Source organism: Cervus canadensis, chromosome 14, assembly GCF_019320065.1.
Source record: "Cervus canadensis isolate Bull #8, Minnesota chromosome 14, ASM1932006v1, whole genome shotgun sequence".
NCBI lineage: Eukaryota > Metazoa > Chordata > Mammalia > Artiodactyla > Cervidae > Cervus > Cervus canadensis.
Window position 1 is genome coordinate 21,823,912 of NC_057399.1, and position 19,995 is coordinate 21,843,906.

Genomic DNA, 19,995 nt, shown 5'->3' on the forward strand with positions numbered 1-19,995 from the left:
TATGGTGGTGGTTGTGGTTTAGTTGCTAAGTCATGTCTGAATCTTGGCGACCCCATGTACTGTAGTGCACCAAGCTCCTCTGTCCTTGGGATTTCCCAGGCTAGAACACTGGAGTGGGTTGCCTTTTCCTTCTCCAGGGCATCTTCCCAACCCAGGGGGTTGAACTCAGGTCTCCTGCATTGCAGGTGGATTCTTTACCACCTGAGCTAGCTGTCACCTGCTACTGTAACATTACAGCAAATCTGTTCTAAGTAGCAGTTATGCACACAGTTGTAAAATGTTTACCGAAAGTGATTGTAATTATTTTTTTTAAATATAAGCAGAGTACCTATTTCTAAGTGTAGCTAAAGAAATGCTGAGGAAAATGTATAGCTGGATAGCTGGGCAGTTGGAAATTATTTTAACAATCCTTGGGGTGAATTACCCAGGAAGAATAGGATTTATCCAGTTTTCTGATAGAGATTTCTTACAGACTAGAAAAGGAAACACATTTACCTTGCCCTTGCTCTCTACTTCTTTTCCTTTCATTATACCTTGCTCTGACTTGTCCACTTGCCTGAAATCTCCAATTACATGTCACACAGTCTAGTCCTGTGGGCACTCTTTTTTTTTTTTTGGTTAGTGTATTAGGGACATTCCTGGAAAGTCATATGATAGTTTCTCCATAGGGTGAACAGTGAGATACTCTTGGTGTTCCCCATCTTTCTTTCTTTCTTCTTTTGTTTTTTTTGGCTGTGCCTCATGGCATGTGGGATTTTAGTTCCCTGACCAGGAATCAAATCCATGCTCCCTGCACTGCAAGAGTGGAGTCTTAACCACTGGACTGCCAGGGAAGTCCCACCTGCATCAATTTGAAATTTGTTGGATCCTCTACTGAGAGAGCATTTCCTATGCCTTGTGGTTCACAGAAAAGATACTGTGCTATGCTGATGTATTGTAAAGAGCTAGTAATGAAAAGGGGCACTGTGATTCCACGTGTGTATCACCTGCCTTTCTGTCTGGTTAAGATGAGCAAAGGAGAATGCTGAGATTTGCAGCCATCACAGCTAAATGGAGATGTGGAGAGCATAGGGCATATTCTGAAAAGCATAGATAAGAGGGGCTGGAGCAGAATTACCAAGAAGGGAAAGTTTGCCACTCTACTGCTTGCCTGTGTCACAAGAAGAAGCATTTTCCTCAAGGCTGAGTCTTCCTCCTTGGCTATTCATATTATTTTGTTTCCTGCTCCTCACCCCCAGAGTCTCTAAAGTCATTTTTATTCTCTCTTCCGTCTTCACTCTTTTATCTACATACATGTTTCCAGCTTTTTTAACATAAAGTCAACCTCTCAACTTTGTCTGTTAAACACAGTGCAGAAGAGTGCTGCTGCTGCTAAGTCGCTCAGTCGTGTCCGACTCTGAGTGACCCCATGGACTGCAGCCCACCAGGCTCCTCCGTCCATGGAATTTTCCAGGCAAGAGTACTGGAGTGGGGTGCCATTGCCTTCTCCGCAAAACAGTGCTAGTGCGTGTATTCCATAGAACCTGCACCATTCTGTCGAGGCGGTAATTGTATCTGTCTCACAGTTGTGAATAGCATTTAATGCATTTAGCACAGCCCTTGACGTATATAAAAGTCTACATAAGCATTGACTTTGCTTTATATTGTTGATCTAGTGGCTGTTTTCTTTCTTTCTTCCAAGGATATCGTACACTAGCTGCCTTCTCTGTTTTACAATCTACTTTCTGATTCTCTCTCAATCTGTGTGTTTGTCATGGACAATAAAAATTGTCCTTCTTACTTTCTTTTCATTATTAAACACTTCTCAGTATCTCTTTGAAAGTAGCTACTTTTGTAATAATACAAAATTTAGAGAGAAAAATTTTCTCCCTTCTCAACTTCAGGTATCATGTCATCCTGATTAATAACTCTGATTTTTATTCCCTGAAATTTATTCTATACCCTATGCTTCAGTTCAGTTCACTTCAGTCGCTCAGTCATGTCTGACTCTTTGCAACCCCATGAATCGCAGCACGCCAGGCCTCCCTGTCCATCACCAACTCCCAGAGTTTACCCAAACTCATGCCCATTGAGTTGGTGATGCCATCCAGCCATCTCATCCTCTGTCATCCCCTTCTCCTCCTGCCCCCAGTCCCTCCCAGCATCAGGGTCTTTTCCAATAAGTCAACTCTTCGCATGAGGTGGCCAGAGTACTGGAGTTTCAGCTGCAGCATCAGTCCTTCCAATGAACACCCAGGGCTGATCTCCTTTAGGATGGATTGGTTGGATCTCCTTGCAGTCCAAGGGACTCTCAAGAGTCTTCTCCAACATGGTCAGATGTTCCCAAAGGTTCCTGGCTCTTTTATCTTCTCTGTTTTCTCCTCCTCAGTGACTTTGTGGCTTTTGTTGTACCTTAACATTGGTGTCTTCTGAATTCTTCTCCAGGCCTAAGTCTCTACATTTCTAACCACCATTGAACTTCATCAGTCACCTTTCAAAACCTTTGTCATCTTTTGGGGGCTTCCCTGGAAGTTCCATGGTTAAGACTCCAAGCTTCCAGTTCAAGGCATGTAAGTTTGATCCCTGGTTGAGGAACTTAAGATCCTACATGATGTGCAGGGAAAAAATATCTTTGTCATCTTTCAAGGACTTTCTTAAGTTTTGTGACCTCCTTCAAGCCTCCCCCAAATACTGGCAGACAGAAGGGATTTCTGCTTCCAAGGAGTCCCACAGCCTGCCCTTGTGCCATACTTGGTATTAATGTCTATCAGTAAACATAGGTTCTTCTCTTTTGGTGTTAGTCTCTGGGACCCAATTTTATTTATTATTTTTATTAGAGTTATATAATATGCCCATCAAAGTATTTTGAATGAATGAATGGATAAAACTATTATTCTTATAAGTATCAATGGAGGAGTAGGTAGGCTGACAGAACATATACTGCCTGTGAGTTCTGGAGGGCTTATGCCTGGTACTTACCAGTGACGTCTTTGGGAGGATCCATGTGGTAGGTACTAAAGTCAGATGTAAAAGTGAAAATAAATGCAGTCAAATGTATCCTTCAAAAACCTCCTACATTGCTCAGAAAGAGAAGTATGTGAAGATTTGATCTCTAACTGCTTTTTTCTCTATGTTGGAATTTTCTTTAGTTGAACACCAGATTAAGTAGGTGATGTTGAAATACTGCAGTGCACTCACTGAGATGAGATGGGCAGACTAAGATGTGCGTGTGGGACCTGAGCCCAGCCAGGAAATGGCAGATCCTGTCTCATTCATACTGAACCCTAGTGCCTATGTGTGGTCACTTTTAGGCAGTGATCTTTCAAATGTGGTACCCCTGGGGACTACTCGGGATCTTTGAGACCCTTTCAGAGTTCCTCAAAGTCAAAATTATTTTTATACTGGTACATTTTCCTTTTTCACTCATTCTATCATAAGCATACAGTGGAGTTTTCCAGACATTACAGGACAAATCCATGATATCTAAAATGTTTAATAAAATACTATTTCCTTTTTCTAACTCCATGTCCCTGTCGGGTCAATTCTTTTTATGTACATCAACCAAAACCACCTTGTAACAGATTGAATGCAGAAGCAGATATAAGAATCCTGCTGTTTAAAGCCAGACAAAAATGCAATGCTTTTCTCATAAACCTTTAAAAAAATACTTTTCATGAAAACTATATTATTTATTTTAACATGTACTAGGTTGATTATAATTATTGATTTTTTAAATGAATTAATGGGGAGATACTTTAAAGAGTCCCAGTTTTAATTTCTAATATGTAAATATTGGTAGCTATATTCCACAAGTAAAAGTTCTGTGAAGGTCCTTGGCAAATTTAATGAATATGGAGTTCTAACTCCCCAAACTTTGAGAGCTGCTTCTCGTGGTCATGCTGTACTTCTGAATGTGGAATGGCATTGAAATTACCCACACCTGAACATTTTATATCTTTTCTCTCACCCTTCTTTTTCTAATCCTCCCTCATTCTTTTATTTTCCACTTAAAAAAAATTGAAATATAGTTAATTTACAATGTGTTAGTTTCAAGTATACAGCAAAATGATTCAGTTATACCTGCATATATATGTATGTGTTCTTTTTCAGATTCTTTTTCATTATAAATTATTATAAGATATTGAATATAGTTTCCTGTGCTATACAGTAGATCCTTGTTATTTACTTATTTTGTATATAATAGTGTGTATATATTAATTCCAAACTCCTAATTTATCTCTCTCCATCTCCCCTCCCCCCCCATTACCCACTTTGATAGCCATAAGTTTGTTGTCTGTGTCTGTTAGTCTATTTATGTTTTGTAAATAAATTCATTTGTATCATTTTTTTAGATTCCCCATATAAGTGATATCATATAATATTTGTCTTTCTCTGACTTACTTCACTCTATGATAAGCCCTCTCTTACTCTTTCAGCAAAGATTTTGAATTAAATATGTGGTATGTGTGGTATTTAAATATGTTAAATATATGGTACGTATCTTTATGGAATTGGAAGCAGCAGTGTTCTTTCTGCCCTGTTACACTTGAAAGTGAAACATGTAATCTTCATTGTATATATGCCTTACTATGGATAACATAAATGCCATTACCTTTAGCCTGTAATTCCTAGTAAAGGCTTTATTGTCTCAGAGGATGGTGGGTTTTCTAAAAGTCGATTATTTGAGTATAGTTCTGCTAATAGTAAAGCTTCACTCCAAGAAACTTCTAGACTATGTTCACTTAGGTGTAGTACTTGTAAAGTTTTGGATAATTTAAGAAGATATTTGTAGCATAAATAAAGACCATCTGTGTACCTGAATAACAAATTTGTGAATGCTTTGCTGAGTGGAAATTGGAAATTGAACATATCTAACTTGAAAACCTTCTTAGAGTGGTTCTACAGCAACTAGGCCCCGCATTCAGTTAAACTCTGTATTTCACTATCCAGGGATAGTTGTAAAGAACACTCATAAAGGAAGCCTCCTATTTCCTTCTTCCTACTTATCAAAATGATTTCACATGATCTGAAGTTATAAACATCTTGTTTGCAAGTTTAGTTCCCTGAAGATAAGGCTGAGCATGTGTGAGAGCGGAGGAAAGGATGTCTTCTCATTGCCATTTGAAATTGTGTTTTTGGACTAACATAAAGAGAGCTTTCACCAATTTGGGCTGTGGAGGGATGTATGACATTTTAACTTGAACGTTTTATGATATACTCTACTAAGTAGGTCACTGTTGACTTCTGATTCCCCATTAGACTCTGTGGAGGATTCATAAATGTTTTACTCATATACTCATGAGTTTATATAATCTAAATAGTCATTCTGAAGTTCTAAATGCTTTTGCTCAGTAAGGCAGTGTATAGAAATGTCAGTAAAATTTCTCACCCAATAGGGGGAAGTGGCATTCTAGGGAATTGGGAGTTATTTAGTTGATATTCTATTAAAGATGTTACCATTAAAAAAAAAAGAAGAAAAATAAAAAGAAATCATTACTATCAAAATAGTGCTTACCTTTGACAAACCAAAGAGAAGAAAACCTGTAAGGTTATTTTGTGTTCATGAAGAAGTACTCCTAAATGATGCCTTCTGGAAAGATTATTTACTGGAAAACCAGTGAGGTTAACTTGTGGCAGTGTGGTGAGCCAGATCCTCAGTTTTGGGTTATTTTAGATTTGGATGCCCTTTACCTAAGACTCTTAATCTCAGATCAAGTGAGTCCCATGAGGTATCCCTCCGATTACGGCAAAACACCGTGGGAGACCCTGAGCTGAGTCTCCTAGTAGACGGGCTGGCTTTGCATTGATGCATTTCCCCAGCCAACACGTCCATCTGCCTGGCACTCAATTTGAGTATGTCGTTGCTCCAAGGGAGGGGCTGTGTAAAGAAAATAAAAAATGTCAGTCTGGAATGTGAAAATGTTTTCTGTATTTGATCCATTCTGGTGCTTCCCTGCATGGTGTAGATTCCATGATAAATAAACTAATGCCTATCTTGAAGTAGACTGTAATAATGTGGAGAAGAAAACAACTGAATAGGTGTGAGTAAGTGTTGTATGTATAAAAACATAGATATAAAATAAAGTAGTCAGTTTTACCTGGAAAAAGTATGTTTTAAGTGTTTAATTTTTTTTTAAGTATGAAAAAGTTAAAAAAAAATTACTTGTTAAGCTGTGTGCCCTTCAGCCCCTAATCACACAGTCTCCTGGATATTAAAAAAGAAAAATCCATGAACATTTAGAAGAATTTTTTTTTTTTTTAAATCAAGAAATGCCTCTAAGACTATTCCTTCTCAGAGATTCCCCTGAGAAAGAATCTGTTATCCGGAAACCCTATAAAGCCCTAGTGTAGAAATACTTTCAGTGACATCAGGAATTAATTCATGTATAGCTACCATTAGAGAATTAGTCTTAGACATTTCTTTGCTGTTCACCACCCTCACCCTAGTCCTGGGCATGTAAAATCTGATTATATATATTCGGGTGAGGCAAACTTTGTGCCAACACAGCCTAAGACTGGCACTATTTTCCTTCTTTTCCATCTGCCTTTCCCTTCCCTAAATAATACCAACGATGAAAACACAACCTCACTGCCCCAGTATATAAAAAATACCCAGTCTATAAAGACTGCCATGGTTGCTGCAGAAATGGCACATTCTCTACTGTCAACAACAATGTTCTGCTCCAAGTGGCAAACACATGTCGATTGTTTGCCCTGAATAGATTTGGGCTATTGAATCAGAACCAACGGACATATGGCTTCTAATAGTACTCTGTTGAACTGAACATGGGGGGACCTCTTCCACAGGTGCTGAAGTGTATATTGCAAAGGCTACCATTATGAGGTAGGGACAAAAAAATAAAGTTCTAATTTGAGAATTGTTTTGAAACACTTGCAAATTAAGCCTGCTTTTCTTTTCCTGTAGTTTTGAGATAAGATATGGGAGTTGCAGGAGGAAGGTTTCCATGTTCTTGTTAGGGCACAGGTTTCCTGTTTACACCCTTGGAGAGAAAATTGTATACATGAATTCTTGAAGTTCTGTTTTAAGTGTGTTCCTTTTGTTGCTCATTCTGTAATCACTGGGTTGGGCCCTGGGGCAACAGCAATGACTGGCTTGGGGCCTGTTAGGAACTGGAGTCTGGTGGGGAAAAATGGACCCATAAAAATCATTCTTTGTAATATGAGAGGTCCCAGGAGGGAGACTTGGAGCTCACCGAAGTATTTTTCTATGAAAAAAATACACCAATGTTAAGTTCCCATGCTACCAACCAAAAAGCTAATTTTTACCTCTGATATTACCAATAATAATAACTAAGCTTTATTGAGCCTTAATAGGTCCCAAGGAGAAATCTAAGCTTTTAATTCCTTTCAATAGCCCATTAAGGTATTACTATCTCCATTTTTAATAGATGAGCAAACAGATATGAAGAAAGTAGTTTGCCCAGATAGTTCTACTGGTTGGCTGTCTAGCCTTTAAAAGAAGGGAATGTTTGAGCATAGCTTGCTTAATTTATATACATAGGCCCCTAAATTAAGTTCTCTTTTTGGAGCTATTTTTAATAGTTAATTGTTACACAGGAGGTTTAACTATATCAATTTTTTATCCATTTCCTTCTTTTTATTCTGAGTTTCTTCAGAATAAGAACTTTATTTGCCATAGGATTCCCAGCATGCCACATGGAGGCCTATTCTAAAATGTTTGTTGAATGAATTCAGATATTTTGAAATTTAGCCTATAACTTACTATGCTTATACAATGTGTAGCAAATTCTCCCTTAAAGAAAGCGGTAAACTGAGGCAAGCTTGAATGACCAGAAATTGAGTTCATTTGGGAATAGCAGAGGGATTGCAATTTGGGAAATGGATGCTGTCACAAGCTGTAGGTGAATCTGTCGAGGGTTTGGGACAGGGAGTGCAGAGAACGGGGCACCCAGCCGGAGTCCAAGCAGTAAATTCGTTGTCTTGAGGATGGGAGAGACTGTTGGTGGGTGGTTATTGGTCAGGAAGTAAGTCTCGTTTCCTGTGAATCGGGCGTTTATCCTGTGAATCAGGAAATCAGTTTTTCAGTTAAGGTCCCTTCTGAGGGCGCATGTGCAGTATTCCCCATTACGTATCCTCCAGATGAGTTTTAGATTGAACTCCTTTCATAGAATCTTGCTGAGATTACAGCCCTCCTCTGACATTCTTTCCAGCTTCCTGCCAAATCTTAGCCAAAGTGGGACTTTATAAGTGAGATTTTTGAAGTTTAAGAGCTTCATATTCACTCTATAGGGTTACGGTGCGAGATTTAAAAGTGACTTTTGGAAGAATTAAGAGAATGCTTCAGCTATATCTTTACTTCCTTGGTAGAGTTTTATGCATTTAGGGATCTTACATTTAAATAAGATTATGAACCAATTAACTTTGGGAATATTTTTGGCATTCAAATTATTTCTGTCTATATTGTCTGTAATAGAAGCCAATGAATGCTTAGTCTGTTTGGGGTTGGTCTTGGCATTTTAATTAGTGTGTATTATAATTAAACATATCTTGCCTACCTGGCCTACTGTGGTTATACTGAGTTCTCATTTCATTAGGCTACAAAAATAATGACATTTTTCTATTCAGTCCCAGAAATCTTGGATTGAAGGAGTGTTCAACAAGAGAGAGTGTAACAAAATCATACCCAGCTCTAAAGACCCTCACAGGTATAATTTTTAATTACATTTTTCTTTTTGAACCTGTAGTACTTGGGAGACTGCTTATTGAAATTTAGAGCTATGACTTTACCTTGGCAGAGCCACTGTTGCTATTGTGGTAAATTTTACTCTTGCTTTATCTTTGATACAGTTGTTTGTCTAGTGGGAGGATAGATACCAGGGAAGTATCTAGTACTACATCTATTCCACTTGGGTTTGGATAAGAAATTTATAAGTTTTGAGTATTGGATATTTCAACACAGTGTGAATTCCTTATCCCCAGGTGTCTATGGAATATAGTAGCTGGGATATTTAAGGACTCCATGCTCAGATTATAGAAACAGTTAATTTTTTCCTCCTGCAGGCTTTTTCCTTGAGCAGATAATGGGCAGCAGAATGAAATGACCTGAGTTTGACCACTCCGAGTTCTTGACAATCCTTTGAAAACTCTACTTGTAGAACAAAGTTCAAAACAGTAGCCAGTGAAAGACAGGAAGACAGGGCTGTGGAAAATTCCCCAGGGTAATGGATCCATGAAATTAAGGTTGGGTAGCATTACTCTTAGGGAAAAGAGTTAAAAGGAAAGGAAAATAGGAGAGCAGTGTTTTAATTAGGGGGACCATTCTACTTTTAGATTCTGTTGGGCAATTAGCCTTGTATTCATTTGAAGTTTAGAAATCACAGCTGTTATGTTCATGAAAGATAGCACTATGAGGTCACTGAAATTCTAGTTCTTTGGGGATGATGACTAAAATAGTGTTCTTTGCATTTGTTAAATATTTACTAGTCCCACCCTCTTTGAATTACCTGTGGCTTATAAGCCCTGTGATCGGAAATCCTCATTTTTACCTGCTTATGAAAGGTTTACAGAATAAAAAGTCAGGGTAACCTTGTTTTTTCCCTTCATCTTTTATGACATTTTGTAGTATGATGATGGCTGCAGTGGAAGGCAGATTGAGTTCAGGTGACTCCCACTGCTCTGTAAATGGAAAATCATCTTCACAGTCACTTTGAACTTCATGAAATGTGGTAAACTGTAGGTCATTAGCCCACAGACTCAAGAAGAACATCAGTGATCATAATTCCATGAATGGTCAAAGATGTACTACTTTTTATTGGAAGAAAGCAGTCTCTCTTTTTCTGTGATTGTAAAAAAAAAGGTTAATGGATGATTATGGCTGTTTCTCCTATGCCAGCCTTTTTCTTAGACTCTAGTAAAATTCTAAAAACTGTAGCCTTCATGGAGTTTTCTTCCTCACAGTGCACAGCGAAACAGTGGTGGTTCATTATTTTAAACTTAGATAAAAGTTGATCTTTTACTGATTCTTTTTGTACCTCCTAATAAGAAACAAACCTGATGGACTTGATTACAGTGCCTTTTTTTTTTTTCCCCTCATTTTGAACTTGTTGAGGAAAAAAAAAATTCTAAAAGGCTGGAACATTCATTTCTGAATAATTTAGAATGACTGTTTTATGAACACTACCTTTTATTCCATTATTTTAACTAGATTTCTTTTCTAGTTTAAAACTTCTTCAGGGACTTCCCTGGTGGTCTAGTGGTTAAGAATCTACCTTGCATTGTGGGGAACAGGGTGGGTTTGATCCCTGGGCAGGGAATTAAGATCCCGCACGCTGCAGGGCAGCTAAGCCCTTGCTCCATAACTGTTGAATTCATGTACTCTAGAGCCTGAGAAGCACAATTAGAGAGCCTGCTTGTTACAACAGAAGATCTGCCATGATGCTAAGATTTAAAAATCTTAATTTTACAAAACAAACAAAAAATCTTCAGACTTAAAATTGTGATCATTGATGACCATAATGCTAACTCCCAAATCTAGTAGGCTTTTTTGAATCATAAAAAAGAGATTAATAAAGATAACAATTATATTCACACCAAATGTTCCTCAATTTGACAGTGTTTAGGGTTTAAAAGGATGAGATGGCTGGATGGCATCACTGACTCGATGGGCGTGAGTTTGAGTAAACTCTGGGAGTTGGTGATGGACAGGGAGGCCTGGCATGCTGCGATTCATGGGGTCGCAAAGAGTCAGACACAACTGAGCGACTGAACTGAACTGAGGGTTTTAAAATTGTATATGTATATTTTCCTACTTAATTCTTAAGAATTCTGTTATCTTCATAGCATAATATTAGTAGCCAACATTATTATACAAACTGCAGTGTATCAAATATTGTACAACACTTTACATATATTATCACCCTTAATCCTTTTAATAATTGTATGGGTCAGATATTATTTTCAGATATGAAAACTGGGGCTTAGAAGAATTGTTAAATCATTGAGATTTAAATCCAGGTATTTTGGTTCCTAACTCTGTTCTGTTAATTAGATCATAGTTGCTAAGGTGTAATTATATATGGTAAATGACATAGGGGAGTATTTGGGAGGTAGTATGTATGAATACTCAGTAATCCTGATTTCTGGGCTATAGAAAATTAACAGATATTTATATATGAATTAGATTTGTTTTAAAATTTATTAATAAACTAGCTGGTTTTATCTGTTTTATTTAGATGCACTGCAGGATGTCAAGTCTGTCAGAATTTAATCAGGTAAGCCTTAGATAAAAAATTCTATGTTTATATATATCTCTGAAGTCACATCTCTTTTTTTGGATTGGTTAATATTCCTTTTGATGTGCATTTTACATATTACATGAGGATATTTTCTTAATTTTAAGTCTTGGGTTTTTTTTTTGTGAAAACAGTTTTTTGAAGTATAGTTGACATAAATTAATCTGCACATGTTTAAAATATACAATTTGATGTTTGTTTTCTTTACTATTTTACTTTACTATTTTGTTTTTAAGTGTACAGTTCGGCAGTGTTAAGTATATTCACAATGTTGTGTAATGGATCTTTAGAACTTTTTCATTTTGTCCATCCATTCATCAGTTATGTTGTTCAGAATTTTAAAATTTTGTTGATATATTCATCTGTTGATGTTTCTTCTAGCTCTTGCTTATTGTGAATAATGCTTTTATGAACATGGGTGCGTAAGAGATCTTTAGTGTCTTCTTAAAGCATCCCCAAAATGATTCTAATGTGCAGCTAAGGGAGAGAACCTCTAAGAATGTTTTTAAACTTAGAATACAACCCAGTGTTTGAAATCTAATATAAACCTCAATGTGAAGTTTTTAAACTGTTGATATATGTCATCTATACATTACCCTAGAAACACTGAATCCAGTTACTTTTTATTTTTTCTTTTTTAATTTATTGACCACGACATGCAGAAACGTAGTTACCCAGCCAGGGATTAAACCCATGCCCCTGCGATGGAAGTGTGGAGTCTTAACTAGTGGGCCACCAGGGAAGTTCCCATTACCTCCATTTCCTATTCTAAAATTGTGTGTTTTCTATTTTAAATTGGTTTTTATGTCAAATTTAAGGTGTTACTGTGGGCTATTGATTGGAGACCATCATGGGATAGATTATGCTCGGACAGTCTCAGCTGCCAGCGGTAGTGAAGATGAACAATGGTCTGTTGAAAAGCACACCACGAAAAGCCCTACAGATACCTTTGGCACAATTAACTTCCAACATGGAGAGCACATCCACCACTCCAAGGTTTGCTAATAACTCACGTTATTTTGCTGGTTTCTAAACAGAGGATATAACCTCCAAATGTATCTCCAAATAGAATTTCCAAGTGTAGATGATCAGATGACCAGATTTTATTGCAAAGGCGATCCATGTTGTTGACCTGTTGACAAAAATGACTCGGCTGTTTGCTTTATATTTGAGGTGCAGTTCCTAAATGTGGCATGGCCAGCTCTTTATTTATTTGATAGACCTCTTTCAAGCCAGCTTTTATGTCCCCTGCAGAAGAGAATGGCTTATTACTCTTGAGGCAGTTGCCAAAGGGCTGCCCTTCCTTTCGGGAATGTACAAAAGTTACTACCAAAGAACAGATTTCACCAGAAGTGTGGCCATAGCAATTCCCAGTAACTTAGCCTGTGGCTCTTGATGCCTGCTATGTCCCCATGAGAAATTCTTCTTGGAAAGGAAATGGGGGTGATTTCTTTCCGTACCCCCTGAATGACAGTGCTGGGCTTTCCGGGCCAGTTTTCCTCCTGTCTCTAACATTGTAATTTTGCATGTGATTTGCATAGTTATTGACAGGTCAGCTGTCTCTGTTGAGCTTGTTAACTACTCACTGGTTTTTTAGAGGCAGCTTTCCCTGGGGAAAATGCAGGGGGCACTCGCCTCAGGAAAGCTCAGAATCAGCTGTGCCCTGGAGTGTCACCATCAGTTAAATGGATTTGAAAGAATAATTCTTTTTTTTTTTTTTCTTATGTTTTAACAAGTCTCAAGTTTATTCTCTCTCTCTCTTCTTTTTATATTGGAGGATCATTTCCTCACCACGCTGTGTTGGTTTCTCTCATATAACAATGCGAATCAGCAACAGTTTTAATAGTGCCATAATAATAAGGTTTCATAATGTAATTGTATAGTAGTTTACATTTCTGATTACTAATCCTCTTGCACCTAACTTTGTGCATTGGCTTTTCCTTCACTTGGTAAGAAAACTGTCCTCGGAAGCTGACTTTCACAGAACTCTTTATGTGATTTTTCCCTTAAGTTTTTGTCTTCTTCCTTTTATGTTGGTTCATAATCATCATCATTTACTCATTTTACCTGGGAGAAAGAGTTGCAATAGAAGGAGAACTAACCCAGAGCCGCTTCTCTGCCTTTATTTATTACTTGGAGCAACATAAACCATTGCACAAAGGTCAACTTGTATTTTCCCTGCTCTTTGTATAATGATAAAGCCGTGGTAACTCCGTTTCCTCACTTGTAAATTGAATCCTAGTTACCCTTAGATTCTTTCTACTATTTAATACATTCTGTGATGGCTGTACCATCCTCATGTTCAGAATTCCTAATATTTTAATTGTGAAATAATGGGATTATGTTTTAAGAATTTCAAAGGTGAAGACAATTGTTTTAAATCACTATCACATTCTGGAGGATCATGTGATAATTCCTATTTGCATATCTATGGCAATCTCTACCTGTGGTTGTAGATTCATGGCTTCTTGTAGCTCTTATCCTATAACTCTGACTTATTCTTGCTGTTCGTTGGAGCACACTCATCTCAGTATGATTTTAACAATCTGTAAGTGGCTGCATTAGCTGGGAAAAGAAAGCCAGTCATACACTTTTTAATTTTGGGCAAAATGACAAATGATTCTGGGACTGTCTGATTTCCCTCTTTTTTGTTTTTTTTGGTTACATTGACCCTTTTGTGAAAACTGTATATTTTAGGGAAAAAAGTTTTTGGAGAGATTTTATTTATACACACACACACACACACACATATATATAGGTATATATAAATAATATCATTAGAATGTAAAATTTGAAATAAATATACATGCTCCTGGATCTTAATTTAAATTATGCAAATATGTAAGTATATGCATCTCAAGGAATGTACAGTAATTGTCAATAGTGGATGAAAAAAATATGCACATATGTGAAATGACCAAGTAAATTAAAATAGCCATAACATTTATGAAAAGCCTCATTTCACTTTTTTCTAAACAATTTTTTAAAATGGGTTTGCTGGAGTAATGATTTTTGCCAGTTTGACATTTTTCTGCCTCACCTCGGACCTTCTGAAGAGCATTGATGGACCAACCCTGAAAACCAGAGGAAATCTTCCTGCCGTGACTTGTAATTCCCAGAAGGAACTTAAAGGGGGTGTGGGATCCTTTCAAAGTAAATATTTCCGTTATAGGAAGATGAACTTTTAAAGAGATTCCAGGCACTTTTCTTTTAAGTTTTGGCATTTCAGTTGCCCTGCTGTGTGCTTATTGTGACTTGGCATGTCTTTTCCACTATTTTATGTGTATGTGTTTATGTATATCTTCCAGTATATTAGAACTTCTTATGACACAAAGTTGGATCATCTATTACATTTAATGTTGAAAGAGTGGAAGATGGAACTGCCAAAGCTGGTGATCTCCGTCCATGGTGGTATCCAGAACTTCAAGATGCCCTCAAAACTTAAAGAGATCTTCAGTCAAGGTTTGGTCAAAGCTGCAGAGACGACAGGAGCATGGATAATAACTGAAGGCATTAATTCAGGTAAGACACAGTCCCTGTTCACTCTTTTTTGTTTTTTTTCTTTTTCTTTAATTCTTTTAAAAACTGAATCAGGCAGTATAGCACCTAACTTTGCTCTGCAGTGCTCCCAGGAGATATAGGCAGCATGAGGGAGGAAGACTGAAACTGCAATAACTGGAAAAGAAACCCAGAAGAATCATAGACCTTTCCTGGACTATGTTTTTAGCATTGTCAAAATCTCCTATTTTAATATAACTTTGTAGACTTTTACCAAACAAAATGGTTTTTCATGAGCTTTGGACTATATAGTAAGGTTATAAAGAACATGGACTCCATGCAAGTGTGTAGTGTGTGGAAAGAGACATGAGCTGAACTTGCCATGGTCAAGTTCTCAGGAATTGGAAAGCAAGGATGTGTGCAACAATTGTATTGAGAGTATGGGGGATGAGGAGGTAATTAACTGCATAACTACCATGTCACATACTATCTGTATCTGACTCTTATATTCCTTGAAATCTGGCATTCAAAAACTTCATTTAGTAGCCCCTGAACCTCTAGCCCGACTCTCTTGCATCAGTTTTTATGAACTGTATGTGTGTTACAGAATCATCTGGAGCCATTATAAAAATACAATGCACAGGCTCTACTCCAAATTAATTAGAGTTTTTCAGGGTGGAACTTCTAAAGGATGTCTAATGTGCAGCTGGGGTTGAGAATTAGTAACTTCACCACCTCCTGTTATCAATCTGTTACTAACCTATCACAGTTCTAACACCTGTTTCCATGTGACCAGCTGAAACGTCCTACAGTTCAACTCAGTTCTGACAATACTTACCTGGAAACAGCATCAGATCCCACAGGTTTAGGGCTCAGTCCCACAAGACCGTCCTCACTTCAGATGTCAGCCTCAAGTCCAGGTTGTTACCTGTGCTTCTGACTGGCTGGCTGCAAATCAGGTGGCTCAGACAGTAAAGAGCCTGCCTGCAACGTGGGAGATGCAGGTTTTATCCCTGAGTTCCCCTGGAGAAGGAAATGGCAACCCACTCCAGTATTCTTGCCTGGAGAATTCCATAGACAGAGGAGCCTGGTGGGCTATGGTCCATGGAGTCGCAAAGAGTTGGACACAACTGAATGACTAACACTTTCACACTTTCTTTCACTTCCCACTACCCGATCCTTGGGTTTGATTAATTTACTAGAGCAGTTCACAGAATACAGGAAACCAGTTTACGCATTAGATTAGCAGTTTGTTATAGAAGGATGTAACTCAGGAACAGCCAGATAGAAGAGATGCCTAGGACAAGGCACACGTGGGAAGGGGCACGGAGCTTCTGTGCCTTCCTCCCATGTCCACGTGTTTACCCACTTGGAAGCTCTCCAAACCCTGTTTTTTGTTTTGTTTGTGTTTGTTTGGTTTTTATGGAGGCTTCATTGTTGTTCTCGCTGTTTAGTCACTGAGTCATGTCCAGCTCTTCTGCAAACCCATGGACTGTAGCCTGCTGTAGGCTACGGTCTGTAGCTTGCAAACTGTAGGCTCCTCTGTCCATAGGATTTCCCAGGCAAGAACACTGGAGTGGGTTGCCATTTCCTTCTCCAGGGGGTCTTCCCAAGCCAGGGGTGGAACCCGCATCTCCTGCATTGGCAGACAGATTCTTTACTACTGAGCCACCTGGGAAACCCATAAAGCTCATTATATGGGCATAATTGATTACATTACTGGCTATTGATAATTGAACTCAATATCCAGTTCCTTTCCCTTCCCTAGAGGTTGGGGGTGGGACTGGAAGTTCCAACCCTCTAATCACAAGGATGGTTGGTTATCCTGGAAACCAACCCACAACGGTAGGTCCAAAAGTTGTCTCATTAACCTAACAAAACCATCTGTCTCACCACTTAGGAAATTCCAGGGTTTTAAGGAGCTCTGTGTCTCTAACAGATTAATATTTATTTTTACAAGTCACAAAGTCACTCCTGTAGCTTTCCAGCTTCCCTTTACTTCTATTTCTACTTGGGATGTTCTAGCCAGTGTTCCCTATTAAGTTCTGCCCATCCTTTAGGATCTGCATTAGATGCTAACATACCCAGGAGGCATTCTCTATCTTAGCTCACTTTTGTTCCTTAATTTCTGTAGCATTTATTGGCTGTAGGACCTGTAGCATGTGTGTGTGCTCTGTCAGGATGAGCCCTGATTATGAGGTAGAGGCCAGGGCCTATACATTCGTCTAAGAAGTGAGCAACAGGTACTAAGATAAAAAATAATTTCTTTTGACTAAAAAGGAATGAAGAAAACAAGTGGTTGAAAAAACAAATAAAAAATAAAACCAAGGGATTTAGAGCCTGTCACTAATGGGTCACCTCTGGTACTATTGTTTCACATTCTTAAAAGAAAGTGAAGGTTGTAGAGTTCTAAGTCCAGTGTGTAGTACTTATTTTATTTCCAGTAAAAAAAATAATAAAAAAAGGTGTGTGGGGAAGTTCATAGAGTTCAGGAAAAGGTGAATTTGGGCATAGTTTTTTTTCTTTGAATAACTAACTGTGTCACATGCTTTACTTACTGCCTTTTTAAAATTTAATATTTTAGGTTAGGGTCAATTAAGGAATGCAAATATAATAGTGTGAAAACTATTGAAATAGTTCATATGAACAACAGATATGAGATATATTTGGAGCTTCCTTAAACAATAACCAGGGTCTGACTTGATTCAAGCACAGATCCTTAGGGCCTGACTACACAAGAAGTGGTCCCTGGACCAGTAACATCAGAATCACCAAGGAGCTTGATGGTAACCCAGATATCAGGCTCCCCAGATCAGTGGGCTAAGAAGCTGCATTTTGATAACATCCCCAGATGTCCGATCGGGTTTTATGGAGCCCTAGCAGGTAATATGTATTAAGATCACATGTGGGCTGCTGGAAAACGGTCACAACCCCAGATGATTCTTAAAAGTGAAAGTTGCTCAGTCATGTCTGACTTTTTGAGCCCATGGTAATCCGTGCCAAACCTAGGGATCTGAATCTCTGTCGGTTCTGATGTGTGTTCTGTGGTCCAGAACCCCAGTTTTAGAAGATGACTGGGAAAAGTGCAAAAGATAGGCTGGAGGGGAGGATACCAGTGAGAAGAAAATGATTTAAGTGCTATGCTTCAGATGCATACAATATGCAGGGGTTTTGCTTTTTTTTTTTTTCCTGTGCTAATAACATACAGAGTCAGATTCCACATAGAAAGAGTAAATGGTGTAATGTAGTGTTTGTGATTAAAAGGCAGGTTAAGCCAATCTCAAAAGGCTACATAGTGCATAATTCCAACTATATGACATTCTGGAAGAGGCAAAACTATAGAGATGATAAAAAGATCAGTGGTTATCAAGGACTGGGGAGAATGAGGGATGAATAGACAGAGTACTGAGGATTTTGAGGACAGTGAAACTATTATGTTTGTAATTCCTCTGTGCCAGCAACTTTCCCTGGTAACAGTCTTTTGCATATACTTGTCTATTATTCTCTTTCTGGCAGTCACAGTGTTTTGTATGATTTGTGAGTTCAAGTTTGACTTCTAACCTGGTTGTTCATAGGCGTGTCCAAACACGTTGGGGATGCCCTGAAAGCCCATTCCTCGCAGTCCTTGAGAAAAATCTGGACAGTTGGAATCCCTCCTTGGGGTGTCATTGAGAATCGGAAAGATCTTATTGGAAGAGATGTAAGTAGATAATTCTTTAACAGCAAAAGAAAATAAACATATATCCACTTGCCAGCTTAGCCTTATACCTGGACACCTGTAGACGTCTTGAGTGTAATATGCCCCAGACCAACTCCTGACTTCATGCCGCCTCTCTTACCCTGGCTTAGAAAGGGACAATCTCACCCTGCAGTTGCTTAGGCCCAAAACCCTGCACTAACCCTGAAATGACCTCTGCTCATGCCTCAAACCCAATCCCCTGGATAATTCTAATAGCTTTCCCAACTCTCATCCGTGGCTTCCCAGGTGGCACTAGAGATAGAGAACCTCCCTGCCAATCAATGCAAGAGACAGACAGGGGTTCAGTCCTTGGGTTGGGAAGATACCCTGGAGGAGGAAATGGCAACCCGCTCCAGTATTCTTGCCTGGAGAATCCCTATGAACAGAGGAGCCTAGCAGGCTACAGCCCATAGTGTCGCAAAGAGTCAGATTTAGTGACTTAGCATGCACTATATATAAAATAGATAACTGGTGAGAAACTGCCGGATAGCACAGGGAACTCTACTCATTGCTCTGTAGTGACCTAAAAGGGAAGGCAAGCTAAAGAAGAGGGAATATGTGTATATAGCTGATTCACTTGCTGTATGGCAGAAACTAGCCCAACATTCTAAAGCTACTGTACTCCAATAAAAACTAAAAAAACAAAACAACTATATCTTGAAAAAAAAAAAAAGTGCCTCATTGCCTTCCAGAAAGATGGTAATAATTTCCATTCCTAACAACAGGGTATGAGGATGCCCATTTTTCTGTATCATTCCTGGCTTCAGAAGATATTCTGGCTTTTTAGAAAACATTGCTTTTCTGATAGGTATAAATTAATACCTAGTTGTTCTTAAGTACATTTCTCTGATTACTAATGAGGTTCAACATCTTTTCATGTGGTTTCTGGACACTTTTACACACTGTTAAAAATGTTGAAAGACCTTTTTATAATTCATTTTAGCATTTTTGTTTACTATGTATGCTGCATTTCCCAGATTTTAATTTGTATTATTTATGAAATCTTTCCATATATTAAAAAATATGTTAAATCTATCAATCATTTTTGGCTTCTAGCTTCAGTGTCATGCTTAGGAATTGTATAGGTAACTTTTAAAGACTAATGTTTTAACATTTATGGTACTTTTTACATCCATTATTCCTTTAACACCTCACAGCAACCCTCTACTATAGGAATTATTAGTATCACTTACACATGAGGAAAATGAGCCTGAGAAAGGAGGTGGGTATTACCCAGATTTAAAATTAAAAAGTAGAAGAGTCTAGCCTTAAACTTGGCCTCTTAAACTCTGAACACAGTTGCCCCTCCCTGTTTGTGGATTCTGCATCTGAAGAGTCAACCAACACTGGATCCTCAGGATTCAACCAACCACGGATCCAGGGGATACGAAAGCCGACTGTATTATGCCACTTTATATGAGAGATCTGAGCATCCGTGGACTGTAGTATCCCTGAGTAGTCCCGGAACTAACCCCCCATGGATACCAAATGACTGTACTGTGCTTT

General features: G+C 38.3%; 1 protein-coding gene across 4 annotated transcripts in view; it reads left to right on the forward strand.

The window, feature by feature from the left end:
* The window catches only part of TRPM6 (transient receptor potential cation channel subfamily M member 6), a 174,667-nt gene that overhangs the window by 71,114 nt on the left and 83,558 nt on the right, over nucleotides 1-19,995 (forward strand). For all 4 annotated transcript variants that reach the window (XM_043487140.1, XM_043487141.1, XM_043487138.1 and 1 more), the window contains 5 exons: nucleotides 8,587-8,666; nucleotides 11,193-11,231; nucleotides 12,071-12,248; nucleotides 14,561-14,774; nucleotides 18,326-18,450. In XM_043487140.1, the coding sequence (XP_043343075.1) occupies nucleotides 8,587-8,666; nucleotides 11,193-11,231; nucleotides 12,071-12,248; nucleotides 14,561-14,774; nucleotides 18,326-18,450 (636 nt within the window). The remainder of the gene's footprint in view (nucleotides 1-8,586; nucleotides 8,667-11,192; nucleotides 11,232-12,070; nucleotides 12,249-14,560; nucleotides 14,775-18,325; nucleotides 18,451-19,995) is intronic.